The sequence below is a fragment of the Balearica regulorum genome, chromosome 24 (genome assembly GCF_011004875.1).
Source record: "Balearica regulorum gibbericeps isolate bBalReg1 chromosome 24, bBalReg1.pri, whole genome shotgun sequence".
NCBI lineage: Eukaryota > Metazoa > Chordata > Aves > Gruiformes > Gruidae > Balearica > Balearica regulorum.
Genome location: NC_046207.1, coordinates 7122615 through 7144550, shown reverse-complemented (window position 1 = coordinate 7144550; position 21936 = coordinate 7122615). Strand labels below are relative to the sequence as shown.

Sequence of the window (21936 nt, the reverse complement as noted above, 5' to 3'; positions counted from 1 at the left end):
CAGCGAGGCTAAAATTAGCGCCCTGCCTCCCCGCCGCCCCGGGCGCGGCCCCCTCCCCTGCCCCGCACGCCCGACTCCCCACAGCCCCGCTCCCCCTTCCCCCGTCCCACCCACCCCCAGAGGGGCGCTGGGGGGCCCGGCCCGCCCGGCCCCGCTGCCAGCCCGCCTGCCCCCGCGAGGCACAGCGCGGGGCCCGCACGCCCGGTGCCCTCAGGGCCAGGCCGCCCCTCTCGGGGCACTACGGGGCCGAGGGCGACCGGTAACGGGGAGCGGGAAAGGGGAGGGGGTGAGGCTGGCTCGGCCGCCCACGGGGAGGCGGGAGCCGGGTGCCCCATCCCCGGCAGGGCGCGGGGCTGCCGCTGCGGGGCCGCGGGACCCGGCCCGGGGCCGCGTTACCTGACTTACGCGGCGCCGCCGCTGCTTAGGCCCGGCCCTTGCCCTCCGCTCAGCGCCCGCCGCCGCGGCCGCAAGCGGCGCAGCCTGCGTGTTTTGCGTAGCGGGGGGCATGCGCACTGCGGGCTGCATGTGCGCAGGGGCGTGTGTACGTGTACACGCGCGGGCCGTGGGCAGGAGAGTCCCAACTTCGCGGCTCAGGAAGCGGCCGGGCCCCAGCACCCCCTGCGCGGCCCCGGGGCTGCCGGCGAGGGCGGCCGGGAAGGCTCACACCGTGCCCGGCTCCACCGCCCTCCTCCCGCGGCTTCACCTGCCGCCAGCCCGCATGCTCCGCGAGGCGCGCTGACGTCAGCGCGTCACGCACGCACGGTGGTGCGTAGGTACGTCGCGTCTCCACCCCCCGCCCCGGTAACCGGGGAAGCGGCGGCCGGCGGCTGCGGTGCTCGAGGGGTGAGTGGGGGGACGCGGGCCCGGGCGGGACGGCGCGGCGGCTCCTCTCCCACTCACCAGCGGCGGCCTCCGCGGGCGGGAGCCGGCGGGACTGCGGCCTAGTGCGGGCTCGGGCAGCCTCGGCCTGGCCCGCACAAAGGGCCCGCCCCCGTGCCGGGGCCCCGCGGGCGGGAAGGGCCGTGAGGGGCCCCGCTACCGGCCCCGCGCAGGGCCCGGTGTGCCAGGAGAGCGCACCGCGGTGAGGGCGAGCTGCTGCTCCCGCCGCTGCGCCCGCCCTGGGGCAGGGGGCTCTCCGCGCCGCCCGGCTCCTTTCCCTGCTGCGCTCAGGGAAGGGCGGTCTCGGCGTGCGGGGGGGTCCCTCCTCTCTTCAGCAACCGCCAGAAACGAGAGCAGCTGAGACATACTGCTGCGTTTCCATCAGATCCAGGGAATCCGTAGAAAGGGTGCCTGCCTTCGCGTTTCTTCCTTCGGAGCGGCGTTCGCAGGGAAGCAAAACCTCGGCAGTTCGTCTGTGCTCTCACTCTGCCTTTCGTCGCTGTCCTGTAGGAACCCTCTCCCTGCACACTCACTAGTGGGCTCCGTGGGCAAGCAGACCAAATTTTGTACTTTTGCAGCTGTGTCAGAATAAAAGAATGATTATTTTCTGGGGTAGTGGCGAGGGGGGGGAAAGTCGGTAAGTACAGTGAGGAAGGATCCTTAAAATCAGACGGTATAACTTTAAAGATTGCCCACTGGGCTGTCGGCAGTAGAAGTGCAAGGTTACGCCTTTCATCCGTTTGTTGTACGTTTTGATCTCTTACCTGCCGTGCATCTGCAGGTGTGAAAGCTGCAAAGTGTGTCAGTGCAAACAGGAGAACAGGACACCGGACTCAGCTGGTACCATAAGAACTGAACAGCAGAGTTTCCCTCAAAGTCTCCTAGTGAGCTCTGGTCTAAACTTGAGATTTATTGAGCCGGTTCCAAGCTGGTGAATATTCTGCACAGGGAGCAGTAGTAGTATTTACTCTTAGATTAATTTGAAGTTGTTTCTCTTACCAGTGAATTCTGATCTCGTTGGAGGATTCTCACTGAATGCGAGGATTTGTTTAATAAGACTTGTAGCGTTTGGGCCATCTAATTATAATGCACTTGAGAGCAGTGGCTCTCATACTGTCTTTGGCTGCCTTAAAAATACGACTGACTTGACCATGCAGATGAAATAATTGAATTACTTAGAATGGGAAATGTAAATGTTGGTATATCAGTTCAGTCATCTCTTCATCTAAGAAAAACAAGTTCTGGGCAGGCATGTTATGTGGAGTATTTAAAATGTGATTTGAAAAATTTAGTTTGGAGAACATAAATATATATATGGTTAAAGATGCTTTCTTAAGAAGAGGGAGTTGACTTTTTGGCAGAAGTGTACCTTGTCTCATAATGGAGTGGTGTGTTGTGTGCTGCTTTGGGCCTGCTTTTCTAGTGACGTCTGGACTGCAGTACTGTGGTCTTTAAAAAGCCATGAAACACTCAAGGATGGGACTGTATGGACATGCAAAATATGTTCTGAGTTGACTTTTCATCTGTTGTTCCTCCTGATGTTCAAAGTTCTGGCCTTGGGTTTGTTTCTCTTAGATTTTAAAACAGACAAGACAGGCAACATCTTAAATATGCTTGAGTAGTCACTGATGGACATGATCTGTTTTAGAAGACAACCTCTTTGTTTTATTCTTTTTTGGTATTGTGCATGCATTCAAACATATAGAAAAAGAACAAAGCCCAAATCCTTTTTTTGGGAAACAGATCAAACTCTTGTCAGTCACATTTCCACAAGTCTCTTTATCATGACTGAAGTAATTCACTTACAAGAAAAATTGTGACAATTATACATAACTGCCTAAAGCAGAAAGGGCATTAATTTGTCTTTTCTGATTTTAACAGATACATTGGGGACATCATGAATTGGAATAAAGGTGGACCTGGTACTAAGAGAGGCTTTGGTTTTGGTGGTTTTGCCATAACACCTGGAAAAAAAGAGGAGCCTAAGCTCTCTCAACAGTCTCATAGTGCTTTTGGAACAGCCGGTTCTTCTGCTGCATTTGCGAAATCAGGACCTCCTCAGCTGCCTTCTTTCTACAAAATTGGGTCAAAGCGAGCAAATTTTGATGAAGAGAATGCGTAAGTACAGTTATTCCTTGTGTTTATCTAGGTCTAGATTTTAGTATTTTAAAGTTTCCAAGGTCAGGGAAAGCATCTGTGACATTTATTTGGTTTACTTATTTAGAAAAAATGTGCTCAAGGATAAACACTTAACGCTGCGTTATGGTGTAACGGAACACCGGTAGCTTTACAGCAATAGTATCAAGAAAAACTGAGTTATCCTCATGCAGGAACTTCCATCCCTGCTCTGCAGCAGACTTTTGGTGTCACCCTGGGCTGATTATTTACCCTTTTTTCTGGGTGTCAGCCCAGATATGAGAATAATAATACATCCTTACCTTTTAAATATATTTAAAAGACTGTGAGCTACTACAGCAGCCCATGGAGAGCTCTCCTCCTCTAGCTTTCCTCTCTCTAAGAACATACCTCAGCTGAGCCTCAGTCAGCTCAATCTTATTCACACTCTGATGTGTTCAGAGTTGGAGCCAAGCAGGATAAATTTGGCTGTCTTTTGCACAGGGAAACATTCAGCTCCACAATTCTTTACTAACCCTTCTATTAGCTGCATAAATATGTTGAATAGAAGGGAGGTCAGAAAAGCATCCTATGTTCACTAGCCTGGGAGAGCCACTCAAGAAGATCAGTTTCATAATATCTATTTGCCCTGCCACCACTTCTAGCTTACAGCATGAATAATTGTAAAGAAATAAATCTCAACATCTTTCCCTGTGTACATACTGACTTTTATTATGCATCTCTGTGTGGGAAACTTGACTTAGGAATGATGAAAGACAGCACAGTGCTGCAGACTATGTCCTGACTGGGCCGTTGTTCGTTTTCTTTCAGGTACTTTGAGGATGAAGAGGAAGATTCCAGCAATGTCGAATTGCCGTACATTCCCGCAGAGAATTCCCCCACTCGCCAGCAGTTTCATTCCAAATCAGCAGACTCTGACAGCGATGATGATCCTCTGGAGGCATTCATGGCTGAAGTGGAGGCAAGACCCAGCTCGTGAAATGTTTATTAATTTCTGTGGCCATACTTCTCTCCAGTCAGGGGCAGCAAATGTCACTCATGGCTTTGGCAGCTGTGTTCCGAATGTCACTTAGTTTTTGGTTTTTATGTAAGATGCTGTGTTAATTAGAACTCAGAGGTGGATTAGATGGGGAGAGGGTGGATATGATTTACAGTGGCTTAACTATTTAACTGTTTTGAGCATGTCAAGGCAATATAACAGAGAACTTTGTCTCTGAATATGAAATTAAGGTTTTGTGCATTTTTCACTACCTGAATTGAAATTATTTGTATTTATCATGAGCTGTTCCTTAGCTACAGTTCTGTTATGAGCTGGATTCTATGACAGTGTTTTCAGGAGGAATGCAGAGAACATTTTTTCAACAACATTGCCTTGAAGTTACAGTATATAGATTTCAAAGATATTAGTATGAGAATTTATTTAGCATAATAGGATGTGGAACAAGAGAAAGGTTAGTCCAAAAAATGTTGTCTCTGGCATGATGGTCTAGCTATGTAGGAACGTTTTTCCCTTCTGTGTTTTATCATCGTGGTTTTCTTAACATCATAACTTTATGACCCATTAGGATCAAGCTGCTCGAGACATGAAGAGACTTGAAGATAAAGACAAAGAAAAAAAGAATGTTAAGTAAGTTCTCTTTTATAATTCCCATGCCTGCCTGTGTCTTGTATGGTGCTAAGAGAATTCCAATGCATTTTGTTGATGATGATTGTTCTGTAGACAATGTAATATATCCCTAGTAAACAGCATTAACCAGCACATAATATCCCCCATGGGTAAAGTTCTGTGCAATGAAAATTGAATAATAGGAGGGAAGAATCCATGGCAGCATCCTACAGTAAAATGTAACGACACTGAGAGTTATCTCACGTGAGAAGCCTTTCTAGGCCACACAAATTGGGGCAGCACATTGTACTGCTACCACCTTCCACATCAGCCTGAATAGTTTTTCATCTTTCCCCATCCTGGCAGTGATCAGGATGGTTTGGTTTAAAATTGCATTTATGTGAGCAAAGTAACTCAGTGCTGCTGTACCTGTAGTACTGGAGATTCTTTAAAGCTATAACTAGATTTTAAGTGATTCCCTGGAAAGCTGATATATTAGGTAGCACATGACAATTGGGATACTAAATTTGGAGTTTAAAAGAGTTTACATTTTTGCAGCTTATCTCTCTGTTTTGAGCAAGGAAAATAATTATGCTGTTGATTCTTGATATAAATGTCAGATACTTTCATAGGACTTGCATTGCATGGGGTTGATCAGATTATACATGGTCCTGAAACAGAACACCGGATCCAAATCACCACCCGGGGAAGTTCTGAACTGGATTTGCACTTCCTGGCTCATATTCCTCTTCAGTTATGGGACTTCCGTAGCATCGAGAGCTTAGACCAGGATGATCTTTGATGTGGCTTCTACTGGGAAGACGGAGTCCTAATCTTTCAGTCTCATTAATAGAAGTAAACAGAAGTCTTTGCAGGGTCACTTTTATGGTTGGCACCAAATATGAAAACTCCATGGGTTGGGATTATAAATGTTACTGAGTTGTTAGTGTTGTGTCTTCCACAAAATATGAAGCTCAGCACTAATCAAATGAAAGTATGGAGCTGAGTATGTGGAACACTTGCAGGGAAGTTTTTTTCTCCGCTTGTTTTTCCAGGGGTATTCGAGATGACATTGAAGAGGAAGATGACCAAGTGAGTTCCTATGCAGTCTTTCTATTTTCTTTTTTGGTTTTTTTTGGTGTTGTTTTTTTTTTTTTAACCTTCCCTCCCCAAATATATAACTACTAGGTACAAACAAAACTCCAGTATCATGCGCAGTATCCGGACAATTCAGCAGGAAGCTGTAGTGGTTACCCTGCTGCCTCTACCTTTCTAGGTGTTTCACTAAAAAAAGGAAGAATATTAGGAGACAATTTCATTCTTTTTTACTCTGTTTAAGAAGATATTTTTTTTCAGTCAATTTGAATTTCAACTTCCTGTACAGGTTTTTCAGTATTTGAGGGTCTCATCAAATTTGAAATTAACAGAATCAACTAACATGGAGCATCAGTGAGTGGCTGTTAAACTGTGGAGGCTGTTTGCAGTGAAATTTCATGTCTGTTAAGGGCAAGAATCAGGCTTTTTGCTCTTTATTTTCAGAGGCACTCCAGTTCTGATTGAGGATTATAAGCATCACTATAACAGAAACAATAAAGAGAAAAGACTTCATTTCAAAACGTACCTTACTGCTAAGTTGTAATTAATAACTATTGTGTTACTCACAGTAATGCAGAGCACGGAAGGGTTGTCTGGCCTTTAGGCCTTTGCTTCCAATTTGGTGAGTGTAGCTGTGCTAAAGTTTGAGCAAAGGTGACTTAGACTTGTAGACAGCTGTTGTTCAAGTCTATTGTATGCATATCTATGTGACTGAGTGATAATTGGCTATGCAAATGAAAAAAACAGATGGGTATATATATTCCTTTGCAATTGAACCTTGCTTTAAAAATCTGATCTTAAATATTTGCCTGAAAGTCAAGTGAGACTGATGTTTTCTCATGAGAATGTCTTGATGTGCCAGTGAGATTCTGTAAGATGCGTACGTACTTGTGAGCTGTAAGGATGGCATGTTACAGTGGTGACAGTGACTTTGAACTTGGGCTTGTGTTGAAGAATTCTGAAATTCTTTCTTTCTTGTTTGCCGTTGACTCTCTTGATGAAAAATAGATATGTTTTCATTTCTTAGAGTCTAGTTAGGGGAAGTGGAGAAACTATCTTTGGCATAGTGTGTTTTAAAAAAAAAAGTAAATGTCATATGCTTAGTAATACTGTGTTCTTTGTTTAAAAACCTGCAGCGTTTGTACTAGATGGTTCTATTGTTAAAGCATAACAAGTCTTGGTAGAAGGAGTTGTTAAGCAGACATGTAAAAGAAGTTTGTTTTTTAAAAACATTTTGTGATCTAACTGACACTATAGTTGTTCTCCTCATTTGTACTTATTGTCCTTCTTCTGGACATAACTGTTGATGTTTATTAGAAGAACCAGTTCTAGTCAACTTTTTTTTTCCCTCAATGGTGGGTGTGAAAGCAAACAGCCTTCTAGCGTATACATCATTTAAACAAATGTAGTCGTATTTTTACATCCTATTGTATGTGATTTTACTGATATGTTTTGCTGCAGGAAGCTTATTTTCGCTATATGGCTGAAAACCCCACTGCTGGTGTGGTCCAAGAAGAGGAAGAGGATAACCTGGAGTATGATAGTGATGGCAATCCAATTGCACCATCCAAAAAAATCATTGATCCTCTTCCACCTATTGACCATTCAGAGGTAGGAAGTTTATTCTATTCTGTTCTGTATGAGGTATTCTAGAAAGCAAGATGTAGATTGAAATACGGTTCCGTCCCTGTGCATCAATGTTGGCAGGTAGTATTTCAGTACTGTGCCACTTGTCATCCTAAAGATCTTTCAAATGACATTGTATTAAACTAATGTTCTTGCAGATAATTAGGAACTTTTTCTCAAAAGGACCCTTTTCCTCAAAACTAAGCGTACAGAGAGAGAATCTTGAGTCCTGGACTAACTGAGTAATTCCCTTGCAGATTGAATATCCACCATTTGAGAAAAATTTCTATGATGAGCATGAGGAGATCACCAGTCTCACCCCACAGCAAGTGGTGGAGTTACGTCATAAGCTAAATCTCCGGGTAAGTTCGTCACAAAACTATCCTCCTAGGATCTTTTTCCTCCTGTTTTTATTTAGACTGTCCTAGTAGTTTTAATAAAGATTTTCACAGGAAACTCCAGCTTTTGAATACCAGGCCTCTTAGATACCTTCGGTGACTTTGATTTAAGGGAGCTTGGTTTTCCTCAGCAGCTCTTGAATGTCTTCTCTGGACTTATAAAAGTGGGCACCAAAGATTGCCAGTTGCATGGTTGCACTTGGACTAAAGAACTAGGAATTGAAACTAGAAATATTATATGCAAGAATTAATTCTTTGCCATTTGTGACATATTAGTGTGGTGCCTTTCTGTGAAGGGAATTATTTGGGGAGGAAGGAGACCAGTTATACAAGGAGGAAGGTATGATGTTTAGTAGCTTGTGTTGATTGACAATTTATCTAAATTTTTATACCTGAAAGTCTTTCTTACCCAACACATCTGGAAATTGCACCTAATTAAACTTATGTCTATTCAAAAAATAAAAAGTCATTTTCAGAGGTAGAGAGACACTTTTTTCATTTTTGTACAGATTGCTCTTTGTTTCACTGTTCATGAACAAAGACACGTTTCTGTTTCTAAGGTCTCTGGTGCTGCTCCTCCGAGGCCTGGCAGTAGCTTTGCTCATTTTGGGTTTGATGAGCAACTTATGCATCAAATTAGGAAGTCCGAGTATACCCAGCCCACTCCTATACAATGTCAGGTGAGTGTTGTTACTTCTCTAACATCTAAACGGAATTAATTGAACACATGCGAAGGTCTCTAGTCCGTGTAAGGATGTATATAATTCTAGTTTCCTACATAGAGCTGTGACAGAGAAGAATAATTTGTATTTTTCTAGGAAAATAGCTTTGATATTTTTTATATCAAAGTTTATGCACTTTTGTTAAATGACCACTCTAAATATATCCATATTCTTTTCTTCATTTGTCTCTTGGTGAAGACTGAAGAACATGCAAGTGGCATCTCTTGCTTATAGAAATCTATGAAAGATTTTTTTTTTTTTAGAAATTGTATTAAAAATAACCATAGCAGTAGCTGAATGCCATACATTGACAACCTTATTCCTTTAAACAGCTTATATTTTACTGTCTTGTAACTAGAAGAGGTATGCAACAAGGCATTTTTTAAATTTCTTCTGGGAGTTAGAATAAGTGACCTATGAGTATGACCATTTAACTGGTCATTACTTGGAGAGCTGCGTGTGCAAAAGGGATTCTATTGCATATGTAGAACAGTCATAACATGATAATTGCTTCCAGCCCTTAAACCAAACCAATTCAGACCTGAACTTGGCAATAAAACTGTGTAAGCATCAACATGCATTGCTATGAGTCCTCTGTAATGTGCTTTTCACTTGTTATCTGAGTTTTCATGTAATGTCTAGCACAAGAATATGCTAAGGTAGGCATAATATGGGTTTAGAATCTCCTTATTTTTAGGGTGTTCCAGTTGCACTAAGTGGCAGAGATATGATTGGGATAGCTAAGACTGGAAGCGGAAAAACAGCAGCCTTCATCTGGCCAATGTTGATTCACATCATGGATCAGAAGGAGCTTGAACCAGGGGATGGGCCCATTGCAGTGATCGTGTGCCCGACCAGAGAGCTTTGCCAACAGGTAGGTGTATAGTAGGCATATATGTACCACGCAGTGTTCTTATAGAAGATGACAAAATTCTGGGCAGAAATTACCAGAGAACCTCAGTAAACTATTTGAAAAAACTATTTTGTGCATTAGTAGCATGCCTCCAATTTAAGCTCACAATTTCTTACACCTCTTTTTTTTGAAGGATCATAACAAATCTGAACTTGTTAGTTTTTGCACAGTGCTCCCATATTATTCCTAAGTATTAAGAAAGCTGCAGATGCATTGCTGCAAATTGTATGTGTAAAAGGATGGAGCCTGCAGGTTAAATTATGATTGGATGCCTAAATAGGTTTCCCAAATAAATTATGGGAAATTATCCACAAGTATTGAAGTATTTAGCCCTGAGGATTTCTGAATAATTTCAGTAAGTTATTAGATGAAAAGTGGATTTTGGAGCTGGACTATATTTTCAAGCTAGATACATTTTCTCAGATCTGTCTAATGTGAACTGTGATGTGCTTTGTTTAAAATTCTCAGATCCATTCTGAATGTAAGCGCTTTGGTAAGGCATATAACCTGCGCTCTGTAGCTGTATACGGAGGAGGAAGCATGTGGGAGCAAGCCAAAGCCCTCCAGGAGGGGGCAGAGATAGTTGTCTGCACACCGGTGAGTACCTGCATGCACACCGTACAATTTTTTTGAAGCTGAGACAGATTTTTAACACCATTGGTGATGTAGAATTTGTTCTCTGATCACTGAAATCTAGGTTCTTAACAGGTTATCAGATGTTGAGAGCAAATATGCTGGGATTATTCTTCTCCCAAGAGAAATTGAAAGAGATTAGGTGTGATCTCCAATAGAAGAAAGAGTAGCAAGCAAGATCTGCTTGAATTGGTGTCAGTTGTGCACAATACCAGCTTCTGATTGCTGAGCCTTAAATTAATGAAGAAAATTACCAGAATGTCATGAACTTGAGTGTCATCTTACTGAATCAGTGTAGAGCCTGTGGCAGTATTACTGAAGGGTTGAAACATTAAATCAGAATAGGTGTTGATGCTGAACCAGTGATTTAAATCACAGAATCATCATAGAATCCTAGAATGGTTTGGGTTGGCATGGGCAGGGACACCCTCCACTAGCCCGGGTTGCCCAAAGCCCCGTCCAGCCTGGCCTTGAACACTGCCAGGGAGCCAGGGGCAGCCACAGCTCCTCTGGGCAACCTGTCCCAGGGCCTCACCGCCCTCACAGGGAAGAATTTCTTCCAAATATCTAATCTAAATCTACCCTCCTTCAGTTTAAAGCCATTACGCCTTGTCCTATCACTCCATGCCCTTGTAAACAGTTCCTCTCCAGCTTTGAGCACCATTGTCAACTGACTTTGCTTATTGCAAAAACTAGTTACAGACTTGGGCAAAACCGAGCAACTAATGGTTGGAGGAAGTTTTATTGTGGCTGTTTATTGGGATACCAGGCAAGAAAACAAAGCATGAAGAACTCCTATGCCAAATATTAAGGTATTAAATAGCCAGTTCGCTATTAAAATTTAATTGTAATGAAGACTAGGGAATTTTAGGATCTCAGGGCTGTTAACCTTGAAAATCCAGTCCTAAAATTCAGCTTGTCAAGTATGGTTGATGAGAGCTTCAGGAGTCTGCTTCTGTGACTTGAATACTGACTCTTACTTCTAGACTGAAGCCTTGAGATGTTTTCTGTTCTAAGTCTCTGGTAAGTCAGGATAAAAAGCAGTTAAGTGCTTGAAGGTTGCATATGTTAACATTTTCTTAAATATGCTTAAAAACTTGTTTGTTTGTTTGTTTTTTAATAGGGCCGTTTAATTGATCATGTGAAAAAGAAAGCTACAAACCTTCAAAGAGTCACTTACCTTGTGTTTGATGAAGCTGACAGAATGTTTGATATGGGTTTTGGTATGTAATGAACAAAGGTCACTGTTTTGGAGAGCAGTGATGTCTAGTTCCCAGCTTAGTAGGACTGTTTATAACCACTGTGGCTTCATATACTTGAAAATACATTAAGGAAATACTTCATAGACAAAAATCACATTTCAATGTCTAATATCTGTTGCTATAAAGAGATCAGCAAAGTCCGGCTGAAGTCCAAAAACGCTGATTTTTATCTTAGGGTTGCTAAATAACTTTTTTGGGCGAGTCGCTTCTGTGCTTTGGTTCTGTGTGCACAAACTAGTGGTGTTAAAAGAACTTTCTACATTATTGGAAGAGGTTTGGTCATTCAGATCTGGATGATTTTGAATATGTGCTCAGGCATCATGGGACATGACAAAGATTTGACAGTACTATAATACCACAAACAGAGGGAGACACTTCTAAGATGTACAGGGTGTGCACAGACTCAGCTGGGATCTCTGCTTACGGAACATTTTGCTGAAAGAACTTCCCAAAAGTCTCTTTGTAGAGTGAAGGAACTTCCCTTATGCAGCAAAGAGCACCTGGAAGTCACAGTCTAACATTAAATACTGAGTGAGAGGCACCCATTCATTCTATGGTTAAATAAAGCAATCAAGTTGTATTTTGAGTTATTCTACTAACTAATGAGCGTACAGTGTTGATTAGAACATTTTCCCTTTCCTTTCCAGAGTATCAGGTCAGATCAATTGCAAGCCATGTACGTCCAGACAGACAGAGTAAGTATAAGCCTGTTTCAAACTAAACTCCTGAGAGTCGAGAGAGGCTATGTGGTGGGTGCCAGTTAAGAATCTGAAACAGAGATTGGATTTCCTGTTCTTGATGCAATCACACAATGAGACTTTCATGAGAGCCCACTGGTGTCAGTTCTCAGCGTGGGCTGTTGGGAGGGAGCACTTGTGAGTGTGCTTAAAATCCCACACTTGTTCATCAGTCTCTAATCCCTCCACAGGCTTTACTCAGGGAAAAGATGATTAGCTGAATTAATATTAGTGTGCTTTGAGATCCTGTGTTCTGAGCTGCCATGAAAGAACATTCACAGCAGTGCCACTTATTATCCACATCTCGTTTCAGATGCCGTGAAATGGGTTTCCACTTTGAGCTATTCTGATAGCGTGATTGCTAATTTTCATTACAACCGCTAAAACAGACTTTAGCTTCAGATCACTGACATCCAGTACAGTTATACAGGTTCTGATTCACAAGATCTCTGCAGTGTTAAAGAAAATGTATTTTTCAAGGAGTTCAAATACTGTTTATCTTTTAGCCCTCTTGTTCAGTGCCACTTTCCGTAAGAAGATTGAGAAATTGGCTCGAGATATTCTGATCGACCCGATTCGAGTTGTGCAGGGAGACATTGGAGAGGTAATTCCACATTACTTCTGAGACCGTTGGAGAAATTAACTATTCTGTTTCTGTTGTCTGAAATCTATGGTAAACTGCAGTAGTCATCATTTATATTTAAGAGTAAATACTTTGTGCTTAACTTAAAAGTAGTAAGATTTTGGTTTTTAATTTTATTGAGCTTGCTTTCTGCCAACAAATTTTCTTGTAGTGATGGGAGGTTTCATCAAGGGGTGAAACAACAGTAATGCAGTGATTGATTGTTTTTTGGTTTTTTTTTTTAATTAGACTGAATCAATGGGTATATCCTTTTGGTTTGTCTCAAAACTATAAATAAATTACAGCTTTAGCAATGAAGGATTTGAAACTTAGGCTGTAATGTCTTTCAGCTGGTTTACGTGGGAATGTTGATTCTATACTTGCTTGACAGTAGCAGCTGAACTATTTGCAGACTAGGGATTTGGTAATAAGTTGATGAAGTGGGCAGATGTATACTTGCTGTGAAGAAACTTTGCTTATAATATATGAAAACTTGAGAAATTTTACAAGATGCCTTCAGAACAATCTTTTAACCAATTCTCTGCTTTTTTTTTTTTTTTTTCCCTCCAATCAGGAATGTGAGGTATCCCTTTATAACAAAACAATTAATGGCTACCTGAAGCCCTTCTTTTTGGGAAAACATTTTTCCTAAACATTGCTTAAGAAAAGAAGTGGCTTTCCTAGCTCAATCAGAGGGTTTCTGCTCTTTGATCTAAATTATTATTCTGAGAGCATCATCCTTGAAATCACTAGTAGTTAAATATGTAAAAATTAATTTTTCAGAGAAACTTCCAGATAGTGCTGTGTGCTCCACTGCACTTTTATTACTTGCAATATGGAGCGTGTAGGGAGTCTGTTTATTCCTCCCTGCTTCCTGACTCCAAGCACACAGCACAGCTTACAGGGGTACTTTCTCTGATCGCCATATGAATAACTTTTACTGATGAGCATCCTCTCCATCTCAGACTCTGCTCTTGCACAGTCTATTTTAGATGTTAATAGCATCTGTCACAAGAGCATCTAAATTTTAAGTGTCCATCTTTAGATCAGTAGGGTGCTAAACTGCATCATGTCAAAGCACTTTGCCTCTCTCAGGTTTATCAAAGAGTAGCTCATTTAACCTCTGCCTTTTCTGTACTGTGAAGATAAAGTGGTCAACAGTTAGACAAGGGAGAGAGAGCTGAAACCTCTTTAAAAGGAGGATTTTGGTCCCCTGCTTCTCCGCTTTTCTTGCACCTAGTTTAAATTCCTCATTTTATTCTGCCATCTGTGTGTGTTTGCCATACTGTCCTTTATGTCCTGCGTTATTGTTTCTCTTGTTTCTCCCCTTAGGCAAATGAAGATGTTACTCAAATTGTGGAGATTTTCCCCTCTGGCCCTAGCAAATGGAACTGGCTGACTCGACGCCTCGTGGAGTTCACATCTTCTGGGAGCGTTCTCCTGTTTGTCACCAAGAAGGCAAATGCGGAAGAGCTGGCCAATAACCTTAAGCAGGAGGATCATAATCTAGGGCTGCTTCATGGTGACATGGACCAGAGTGAGAGGAATAAAGTCATTTCAGAATTTAAGAAAAAGGGGATCCCGATACTGGTAGCTACTGATGTGGCAGGTATGTGACGTTCTAAGAAACAGCAGCTCGTACAAGTTGTGGACATTGGCAGAAAGGCTAACACAAGTCTGTGGAAGGCAACAAGGTTGGCGTCTACACCTGCTGAGCACTGTGTTCCAGACGTTTTTTCAGGAGTACACAGTACTAGCAAGGGGATTTATTTTTAAAGTCTTTTAATTATGTTTAAATTACAGTCTGACAGATATTTTATAATATACAGAAAGAAAATCTGCTCGCTCTTAAGGAAGAAGTTGCTCTTCATTAATCAGCTGACACATTATGCATGCTTAAACAAAGAGGAAGTGGACACACTTGAAGCCTTCTCTAGAACAGCTTTTTTACCCAGATGTTTAGCTGAACAGAGTGAATTTCAATGTCCTTTATTAAAGCCCCCTCTCTTCCTTGGAACAGCAATCGTTTAAAGAGATCTCTTCCATCTCTAATCCTGTGAATTTGGGGATCCATGTAACTTACACTACTCTTGGAGAAGATATTGCTACACTTAAGATAACAAAGAATTTTAGCCTAGGAATGGTGTCTTAACTGGGGGGCGTTCTGTGGAAGCTCCTTTCGTGTGCTGGAGCAGAATGAGGTGATGTGCTGGTATGAATGGGATTGCTTTGAGTTCATTCAGGATAATCACACTTACCGCTGTGGTGTTCTTTATTACAGCTCGTGGGTTAGATATTCCTTCCATTAAGACTGTGATCAATTATGACGTGGCTCGGGACATAGATACGCACACCCATAGAATTGGTCGTACTGGCAGAGCAGGCGAGAAGGGAGTTGCCTACACTCTGCTGACTCCCAAAGACAGTAACTTCGCTGGTGATCTTGTCAGAAATCTGGAAGGCGCCAATCAACATGTTTCCAAAGAGCTGTTGGATCTAGCAATGCAGGTACGAACAAGCAAAACTCATTGAGTAGAGGAAGGTTTCTTCCAGGATTAGCACAAAATCAGGAGCTCAGGGACTTGTTTCTGGCTCTATCATACATTTGCAATGACCTTTTGGTAACCTATACTGTTTTTTAAATAGGCTTTCTATTGGTTTTTATGGCCTTTGAAAGAATCCGGAAAGACATGAAGATTTTGAAACACAGTATGTGATCTATTTTGGGGTCAGGCACTGCATAGGAAATTAGGAGCTGTAATCTGGCTGATGCCAGCAGAGTACTCCAGCTCCAGTATCTCATTACAATCAGATTTTCAATATGCATTTATGGAAGCCACCTGGGAAATACAGCTTAGTTGAAAGGTAAACTAGAAAATAATTACAGAGATGTTCAGTCTGTGAAACAGTTGTTGCTTGATCATTATACCTGCTTGGCAGTGCTGTCTGGCAGGCTTGCTATATATAGGTATGACGGATAGCTGAAGAAACTGTACTTGTGCCACTGTACTCATCAACTCTCTAAGTTCTTGTCTTTTCCTGCCCATGTAGCTGCAAGAGAGCAAAGGCGTTTTGGTAATTCCCAAATTCAGAGATAGATTAGCATGCTTGTGGCCTCATTGCTGAGGAGCTTGGACATCAGCTGCTAGAAGTAAATATTTTTTCTGAGGTACAGAGGCAGCATTTTCAGAAGGGACAGAATTTGTGAGGCAGAAGCTGCCTTTGAGAGGATAGTTTATTGGCTTGGGTCACTGGCTTCTTCAGGTTTGAAGGAACTACAGGGCATAAAAAGAGGTGCAACCAACCATTATTTAAAAACCTGGTAACGGGAAGTCTCGTTGGACTGCCCTTTCCTGGCCACTGCTTGTTGCAGGACATTTTGCTGACACAACCTAATTTCTCCTTAGCCAGGCAGTGGGCTAAATCAATAAAAGCCAAGTATGAGCAAATGCAGAGCTCCCAAGTAAATGGCATTACAGATTGCATTTATTCCTGGATTTATTAGAATACAACCCCCCAAAACTTTAACATGGATGGAAGTTCAGGACAAAAAGTTTTCATAAAAAGCATTTGTAACAAAAAGCTTCAGACCCACATGACAACTTTCTACAGCTTAGTTTCAAAGCGCTGTAGTCTGTCACATCCCATCCCCTTGCAACAGCCGTGTTGTTGAATTGGAAACAGTGTATTTATATTCTTTTTCTGAAGTGCTCAAAGTCTTCCTTTTCTGAGCCTCATTACATGCATGTATGAAGCTGCTTATTCCCCATGCTGACAAGCATTTGTCCTTCTTTTGCACAGAATCCATGGTTCCGGAAATCACGTTTCAAAGGAGGAAAAGGCAAGAAGTTGAATATTGGTGGTGGTGGCTTAGGATACCGTGAACGTCCTGGTCTGGGATCAGAAAATTCTGTAAGTAGGAATGCTGAAGAAGTCGTTTACAGATTCTTGGAACTTTTAAACTTAGTATTGACTTCTCTTTAATTTAAAAAATCTTAGTACTGGAGTATAGCCTCTGCTTTCAAATGTTTTCGTAGCTCCGAATCTTTCAGAGTTAATATCAGAAATATCTCAAATTAAACTGTCCTGTGCTGTTACCCTCTTGTCAAGAGCTGCCTTCTTTAGGGCCAGAGCGCTTCAGAAGGTTTGGAAATTCTTCCCAAAAGAGACTGTCGATGCAAAATAAATGTTAATAAATTACTTGAAAAGCCATTTCCAGGCTGATTCTTGGCAGCAAAAATTCCTGCAGCATTGGGAACACTTACTAAGTTATATCCATGCTAGGAAAACAGCTCATTGCCAAGATGTGTGGGGACAGAGTTTAACTGTAGACATGTTGAACACACATCATGTTCAGCATCTTTCCAGAAGTCACAGCTGAAGCCTTGTTCACACGTTGTCTTGGCTATGACCCCTGTGAAGATCTCAATTTGATTGCATTTTGCTTTTGCTTGGACTGTAAGGAACTGGGAAATGCGGTTATACTGTGGACTAGTGAGTCACTAAGACTTAATGCATCTTTACTTTTCTGTCATCCTCAAGGTCATGGGGCAAACTGTTCTGCTGCTCAGTGCTCTCCAGAAGTTAGTCATCCTTCATAGATGTATTTCCTGAGTGCAGGGTCAAGATAGATTCAGAGAACGGTTGAATTGAATGTGTCTGTGTTGGATAAATCTCTCCAGTTGTCCTTTGTCTTTTTGCATAGGACCGTGGAAACAACAACAGTGTGATGAGTAACTATGAGGCATACAAGCCATCCACTGGGGCAATGGGAGACAGACTTACGGCAATGAAAGCAGCTTTTCAGGTTGGTTCGAACACTTGTACTCCAAGTTCTAACTCAAAAGGAAAGGAAATAACGTGGAAAAAATTTGCTACTGATGATTCAAGACAATTTTTTTTTCCTCCCCTGAAAATGCAGAAACCCTCTTGACTTGAGGGAAGGTGAGTTTGGTAGTTGTGGCTGTGTCTCATCCACTTGGAGCACGCACTCAGCATTGCAGTCCAAAGTGGAAGAATTAGTATGCAGGCTGGACTGAACATGTTTGCACAAAGTTAATTTGCCAAACTTATTTTGTTTTCTGCTGCCTCTCTGCTCTCTTTCCCTTCTGGATTCTGCTCCTAGGCTTGATTCTATTTAGGTTGCTTAGCAGCAATAGTGTAATTGCAATCAAAAGAAACGGGGAACAGAGAAACCCTTTCTCTTCAGTGTAAAAATTAACTCCAGAATATAGGAGTTCCCTTGTTTCTGTGGTCTGGTAGCAGATGTCCGTTACTAATTCTGTGTTCATAAGCACAGCAGGAATGTAATCACTCCAAGACTGACTTTTTATAGGAACTCTTTTTACCTAGGGGCTCCTCAGAATTCAAGACAGGCTTGTGTGTGCATGATGACTACATGTTTTGTGGTGCAGTGTAGAGCCAAACATGCTCTCTTTTTTCTTTCTGTCTCTTTCCGGCAGTCCCAGTATAAGAGTCACTTTGTTGCTGCAAGCTTAAATAATCAAAAGACTGGTAGCTCCGCTGCTGGTGCTAGTGGCTGGACCAGTGCTGGGAGCTTGAACTCGGTACCGACGAGTTCAGCACAGCAAAATGCTGCAAATCCTGACAGCCCAATTGCAGCCGCCGCAGCAGCAAAGGGTGTTCCGGGTTTCACCAGCACGGGGAATTTGAGTAGTGTTCCCACCTTTCCAAGCGTTGGAGTACATGGCTTCAACAACACAAATGCCAGCACCAACAATCGAGAAGGCAGCGGCAGCAGCAGCAGCACCAGTGTCGCCACTGCTGGCGGCGGTGGTGGCGGCGGCAGCGGCAGTGGTGGTGTTGGTGGCAGTGGTGGTGGCGGCATTGTCAGAGAACGATACAACGACAACCGGAACAGTCGCCACAATGAGGTCCCACGCCGTGGAGAGGGCGGTGGTCGCTACAATGATGTGCAACGCCACGGAGAAGGAGGCGGTCGCCACAGTGACGCTTACCGCCATGGAGAGGGCCGACATGGCGACAACCATCGCCACGGTGAAAGCCGGCACTTTGCTGATGTGGGCAGTGGCAATCGCAATAATGGTGACAGCAGGAATAGCAACGAAGGTAGGAACAACGAGAGCAGGAATGGTGAGAACAGGAAGGATGCCAACAGCCGAGACAACAAGACAGATGGTTTTGCTGTCCCAGAGCCCCCAAAACGTAAGAAGAGCCGGTGGGACAGTTAAAAGCTGATGTTTCACAGCCTGGAATCTCTGCAGGTAGTGATGTCTTTTTCCAGAGGATTTCTTGGGGTTTTTGGTAACTGGTTGTTGAGCAGCTGGGGGAGGAGGAGGAGGAAACCATGCGAACTTCCTGGGCAGGTCTGCGGACAGATTCACTCTAATGATGTGTACACACAATGCTTAGTCAAAGAGAAATCATTTTGATAAAGCTCCCTGGGTTCTGCTTTTAAACATTCAGTGCTCAAGTGACTCTCCGCTGGATTTAAACAAATCTTCTTGACAAGAAAGAAGCTGTTTCACGTCCTTGGAACGTTAAGAAACTGTTGTCCATAGAAGTATAAAGTAGTCTTTTCTTAACCAGCGTTCACATTTAAAAAGACAGTCCATCTAGAGATGCTCAGGACCCACCTGTTAAACATTAATCTTTCAGCAATTTGTTCAGTATGGTGAGTTCTTCCCCAATCTCTTCTTTTTACATATTCTCTTATCCCCAAATAATTTGCCCCCCGGTTGCCCCTTACATTTCTCCCCATCAACTAAGAATGTATCAGTTTACGTTGCTGAAGGTGGGAAGAAGCAAGTTGATTTTTTTGCTTTCCTTTTTTTTTTTTTTTTTCTAATTTTTTATGAAGCTGTTCAAGGGATCGTTCTCCAGCCCAGCTAACCACAAATTCACGTGTAGTGTAGGATGGACTCCCTGGCTTCTTTGTGGTCAGTACATCAATCCCATTGCCCAGGTATTTTTTTCTTGTAAAGAATCTCTTCTTTCTTAATAACCTTCATTTTGGCAGGAGCCTGCATAGCAAACATGTCTGCTGTGCCTATGCACCCTCTGTTATGAGAGGGCTGAGTGCTTTCTTCAAATTAAAAAAACAAAAGGGAAAAAATGTAGATATGCCACAAGAGTCAAAGGCTGGTGCCCCCCATGAAGCATAGCTAAATGAAGAGGCTTCATTCAGAAATTCAGGGACCTGCTGCTCAGAAGCCTTTAGGGAGAACCTGAAAAGTGATTGCTGAAGTGGAACAGCTCAAATATCGCCCCATATTGGACACATGTAGTTAAAAATGTAAAATGTTGCTTGACCGTTTTTAACTTGTTGTGTGTATTATCTGATTTTTAACTTTTTTTTTTGTTTGCGCCATAAAGGTAAGGAAGAACTCTTTTGTTGAAACATGTCAGCTCCCACTTCTGTCTTGTTTCTACTGAAAGAAGTATCAGAAACTGTCAGGTTTTTGTGACATTGTGATGTTTTCTTTATCAGCTGTGCATTTACTTTCTGCTTGCTCTAGTAAATGTTTTATTACTGGGACAAAAATATCTAGCATGTGCTTTTTATTCTCCACTTCTTTTTTTGGCTGATTTGGTATTTGAATGGAGATTTGACTGTGTCCCTTCCTTTCACCAGAAGTTGTGGATTGTAGTTGATAAAAGACTTCCTGTGGTTTTCCTCAGTTTCTTTTCACCCCAAACTGCTTTGCAAACCCTATTTTAGGTTCAAAGCCTCCTGGGGAATAGATTTTTCTCCATTTTACAAGTAGGAAGGATACAGCCTGGGGCATGTTGCTCCTCCCAGCCTTTCATGGAGTCATTGGCAGAGCTGGAAAGAGGACTCGGCAGCAATCTTGTGATCTGACTTGCACGTGTACTGGTGTCAGCTAAGACAGCAACTGGATTATTTGGGACCCCTCACTAACTAGCTCTAATCTATTGGGATTTTTTTTAAGAATAGTTTCCACTTGAATTATCTAATTGTGGTCCAGGCAGAAACCTCATTGTGCTGGTTTGAGCTCCACATGTTTAGTATTAAGACAAGGATTTTCCAGGGCAGATGTGGCAGGGGGTTAGGACCAACTGTTGAGTCCCCCCTTTCCTTATCACACTTAAGGTTTATCACTCTGCACAATTAAAGATTTGAGTTTCAAAACAAACAAAATAGCTCCACAGTCTGAAGCTGCCATCTGCTCCTTCCCTTCCTGGATCTCAGCTCGCTGCCCCTGGGAACTGGCCATGTATGTGGCTTATGCCAGGGTTTCTCCCCTTCTTTTTAATGCATCCCTCTGCTGTTCGATAGGATTATCGAAATTCCTCACCCCTCTCTCAGCTACCAGGACCCTCTTGAGACTTGAGTGCGTAAATATTGATCATGGAGAGAGACCTATAAATGTCAGTTCACAGGTCCGTGTTAGGTCCGTAAGAGGGTTGATTCCTTCTCCGCAGAACAAGGTAGCAGTGTGAGCAACGTGCCAGCTACCCTGAAAGAGAATCTCTCTCCTTGCAGTGGCAGGGTGTGCTGCTTGCTTCTAAAGACACCAGAGCACAGCTTGCAGCTGAGTAAATCACTTCCAGGAAGCTCAGGTTTGTTTGTCAAGTGTAACCCTGGGGTTCTGCTCCTGCCTCTGTGCCTGTGCATCAGTCACCCCTCTGCCACTCGTCCCCCGGAGTGGGGCAAACACTGCCACCACCCAGCCGTGCTCAGAGCCCTCTTCACGTCATACAGCACTGGCTGTCTTGGATGGGAGGTGGTGCGGACGTGCCTGATGCTGTACCGTCTTCTGGACCATTTAAAGAATGTGAATCCTGGAGCCCTTCCCTTCCCAGACACACCTCCTGGCTCTCTAATCCTCGTGACTCACTTTGTATCTTAGCCTTTCACTGGAAGATCTGGGAATGCACAGAATGAGTTACATGTTTTCTGTCACTGTCTTTATCATGAAATTACTGCCTTGAGGGACTGCATTAGAGCAGGTAGGAAAAAACCTCTCCATGCTACCACCAACAAGCTGTTTAATTTTAACCGGCATATGTACCCTGTCTCCCAATGGCGTCGTAATTCTCCCCTCCCCTGTGGTCTGACTGAACTGCCTGGGCTGGGCATCGCAAACTCCTTGGGAATGTCATTTCCCATCAGGGTGATGAGCTTTCCCAGGCAGCGCATGTGTAGCAGAGCGTGCAGGAAAAGTCGGGGCTGCCTTGTCCCCTGAGCGCAGGCCTGGCTGTGAACGTGGCTGGGTTCCCAGCCCTTTACCCTCTCTGCCGCCCTCCAGCAACCCGTCGCTCTGCGTGACACCATTGAGCCCGTGCTGGAGTTTGAGGACAG

General features: G+C 43.2%; 1 protein-coding gene across 3 annotated transcripts; it reads left to right on the top strand.

The window, feature by feature from the left end:
* Positions 1-731: 731 nt before the first annotated feature.
* Positions 732-20156, top strand: DDX42 (DEAD-box helicase 42). Of its 3 annotated transcripts, none has more exons than XM_075775347.1 (18): positions 732-843; positions 2761-2997; positions 3826-3976; positions 4581-4642; positions 5677-5713; positions 7178-7327; positions 7600-7704; positions 8301-8420; positions 9160-9336; positions 9844-9972; positions 11132-11231; positions 11918-11965; positions 12514-12611; positions 13962-14238; positions 14911-15137; positions 16431-16541; positions 17335-17436; positions 18092-20156. In XM_075775347.1, exons 2-18 carry the CDS (start codon positions 2777-2779, stop codon positions 18839-18841), a joined length of 2865 nt encoding a protein of 954 aa, XP_075631462.1. In that variant the 5' UTR covers positions 732-843; positions 2761-2776; the 3' UTR covers positions 18842-20156. The 3 variants fall into 3 exon arrangements, with proteins under 3 accessions (XP_075631462.1, XP_075631464.1, XP_075631463.1); XM_075775348.1 differs by lacking the exon at positions 732-843 and adding an exon at positions 1660-1763; XM_075775349.1 differs by lacking the exon at positions 5677-5713 and having other exon boundaries at positions 768-843.
* Positions 20157-21936: the final 1780 nt, after the last annotated feature.